General features: G+C 45.3%; 1 protein-coding gene across 1 annotated transcript; it reads right to left on the bottom strand.

Annotated features, from left to right (window-relative positions):
• Nucleotides 1–230: 230 nt before the first annotated feature.
• ACRALDRAFT_1059124 (uncharacterized protein) lies at nucleotides 231–1,382 on the bottom strand. Its single transcript, XM_071015976.1, has one exon. The coding sequence runs from the start codon at nucleotides 1,289–1,291 to the stop codon at nucleotides 368–370; it is 924 nt and encodes a 307-aa protein (XP_070880260.1). The 5' UTR covers nucleotides 1,292–1,382; the 3' UTR covers nucleotides 231–367.
• Nucleotides 1,383–2,891: the final 1,509 nt, after the last annotated feature.

The raw sequence follows: 2,891 nt of genomic DNA, 5'->3' as shown, positions 1-2,891 counted from the left end.
TGGTCCAAAGAAGCGGATGGTCCAAGGCCGGACGGGCCTCAATGCGTGGTTTGTCAGAGTATGCCGAGGACCATTATCCGGTGGCCCTGTCGCTGCCTCAGTCTGTGCGACGACGGTCGTGTGGCTCTGGCGATAAACGATTTCAACAGCTGTGTTTGTTGTCGGCGGGAGGTAATTATATAGTTTTAGTATGTCCCATAGCAATCCGTGGATATTGGAACACCATTCTGCAGGCTGTAAAGCAAAGGTAGTTTGATCGGCAATTCAGTCTAGGCGAAGAGCAAGCTAGGACTGCAGGCGGCAGAATGATATCCGCGATTTATGGCATAACAGTGCTCTTCATTGCCCAACTTGCGCTAAATAACAGCTACATGCCCGCCCACTCGATAGTAAACGCTCTCATGGCATGTCCGCCGTTCGCTGACCCCGGGTCTTCTCCACCTATAAGGAACCCCTTCTTAACAGAAGTACCCAGACGCCCACTTCCAACGATGTCGAGCATCCAAATCTCCTCATGCCATTCATATTCGCTCGCGAGGAAATGCGCATGATATCTCAGAGGGTCTCCCGGATAGACACTGTAGTCGCCCCCAAACCGCAAGCCAGGTGTCATAAAGTATCCTTTGGATAATAAATAACGGTAAAATTCGCTAGAAGACGATTTATCACTCCGAAATAGACTCTGGATACTCTTGAGGGCCGGGGGCGGCAGACCAGGGCTGGCTGTGGGTGTCACGGCCATGGGCTTTGCCACTGCACGCCCCCAAGGGGCATTCGGACATTGCAACGACGGAAGGCCCGCCCAGGCCTGGAGACTCGCTTCAGGTAACTCATCTTGTACCTGGTTTGATGACAATGCGGTTAGGTGAGTTGGAGTCTGGTCATGTGTTCTCATCAATACTGGGCCACAGTCGCCAAGTTTCTGGGCAGTCCTTGCCGCTTCATCTTCGGCCAAAAGGTTTTCCGCCTGTCGTCTGTATTGTCGTAATACCTCCATGTGCCGTAGGCGTGTATTCACATCCCTGGACCGGAGGGTGTCCAGATGGTGTGAGGTTTCATCAACAAGTACAGCCACCCCGGACTTCAACAGTATCGCAGCCTCCTCCGCGAATAGTTCTGCTGGGAGACTGAGGAAGACATTCTGGGTCGGGTTCTGCGGTGTTGATCCAACAAGTACACCGCAGATGTTATGACTACGGCGCAAAAGAGCCGCGTGGTCGGCGTCGAAAATTAGGTAACGGTCGGCAACCTTGGAAATTCGAAGAAAGGTACGTCCTTGGTCGTTGGTCATAGCTGTAAACACCCTGGGATTTCTGTTGGTAGTTTGACGACAAACGAACCAAGTCACAAAGGATCCTGAATAGGAGTGACGCCAATCGTTCATATAGGATGTAGGTAATTAGGCCCCGTTCGACAATTTCAACAACTTATTGAAAAACGTCAATATGACGAGTGCCGGTCTTCCGCCCCCCCCCCTGTTCGGTCTTCCGGGTCGACTCAAACTCTTTCAGGCTAGAATGATCCACTACCCTGCATAACCCGAAATTAGGTGTATTTTAGAGGTATTTCGAAGTACACAAATATTCATAAAGGAAAGAGTACGAAGAACACGCCAAAACACTATGCCCAAAGTGTGTTTGTTGTATATAGTATACGCGGTAGCTGCTATGGCTAGGTAGCTGTAGCTGCCTATAGCTGCTGCCGTAATAGCTGCTACCGTAATAGCTGCTATGGCCTATAGAGTAACGCGTTTAAAGGTAAAGGTAGATAGGGAGGAGGAGGAGGGGGAGATAAAAAATTTAAAGTAGACCTATAATTAAATGTATATATCACGTAATAAAGTATTACGTAATAAAGTATTACGTAATAAAGTATTATATAATAAGATATTATGTAATAAATTATATAACCTATTATATATAACGGATTTTGGTATATATAACGTGGTAAGGAGCTTAATTATATAATTTTATAGTTATATAACTATATTAGTTATATATTCACCTTATTCGGATATCTTATAACCGAATTCCTATAAATACAAAAAAGATAAATAAACACACTCTAGAATAAACACACTCTCCTACACCTATAACGTTCCTTACGCGTATCGCTCTGTTTATGCTTGTATACATCGAAAAACCTTAAAAATACAGCTAATTTCGGCTTATAGGGATATAGTGGATTATTCTAGCCTAGAAGAGTTGAGTACCGGTCCTCCGCCCCCCCTTATTCGGTCCTCCGGGCTTACTTATACTCCTTTTAACTAGTACGACCCACTTACCTGCATAACCTAAGGGTATATCTTTCTATATACCTAATAACATAGGTACTAGAGGTACGTAAGTATCCTTTCTTCCTAGGTTTAAGGAAAGCCGTAAGTCCGCTAAAAACACCACTGCCCGAACTATAATATAGCTACCGTATAAGATAGCTACTACTTTTACCGCAGCCACTACTATTCTATAGAAGAACGCCTTTAAAGGTAGAATATAGAGCTATAAAATAGGTATATAGGTATATACACCTTATTTCGGATTATACAGGTAAGTGGGTTATACTAACTTAAAGGAGTATAAGCGAACCCGGAGGACCGAGCAAGGGGGGGCGGAGGACCGGCACTTAGAAGAGTTTCAGTCGACCCGGAAGACCGAACAGGTGGGGGCAGAAGACCGGCACTCCAACATAACCAAAAAATGCATAACTCCTGACCCACGGATACACAAGGGCCCCCTTTTATATACCTTACCGGGAAGATATAGGGGGAAGATATAGTTATTCACAGTTATGCAGGCTAGCAAGTGTTGCTAAAAAAATTATCGTAACTATCAGAACAACAGTTGCTGGATAGGTTAACCGTTGTGGAGTTTTCTGCCGTTGTAACGAAAAAA

Source organism: Sodiomyces alcalophilus, assembly GCF_042370955.1.
Source record: "Sodiomyces alcalophilus JCM 7366 unplaced genomic scaffold ACRALscaffold_1, whole genome shotgun sequence".
NCBI lineage: Eukaryota > Fungi > Ascomycota > Sordariomycetes > Glomerellales > Plectosphaerellaceae > Sodiomyces > Sodiomyces alcalophilus.
This window is presented reverse-complemented; position numbering and strand designations above follow the sequence as displayed.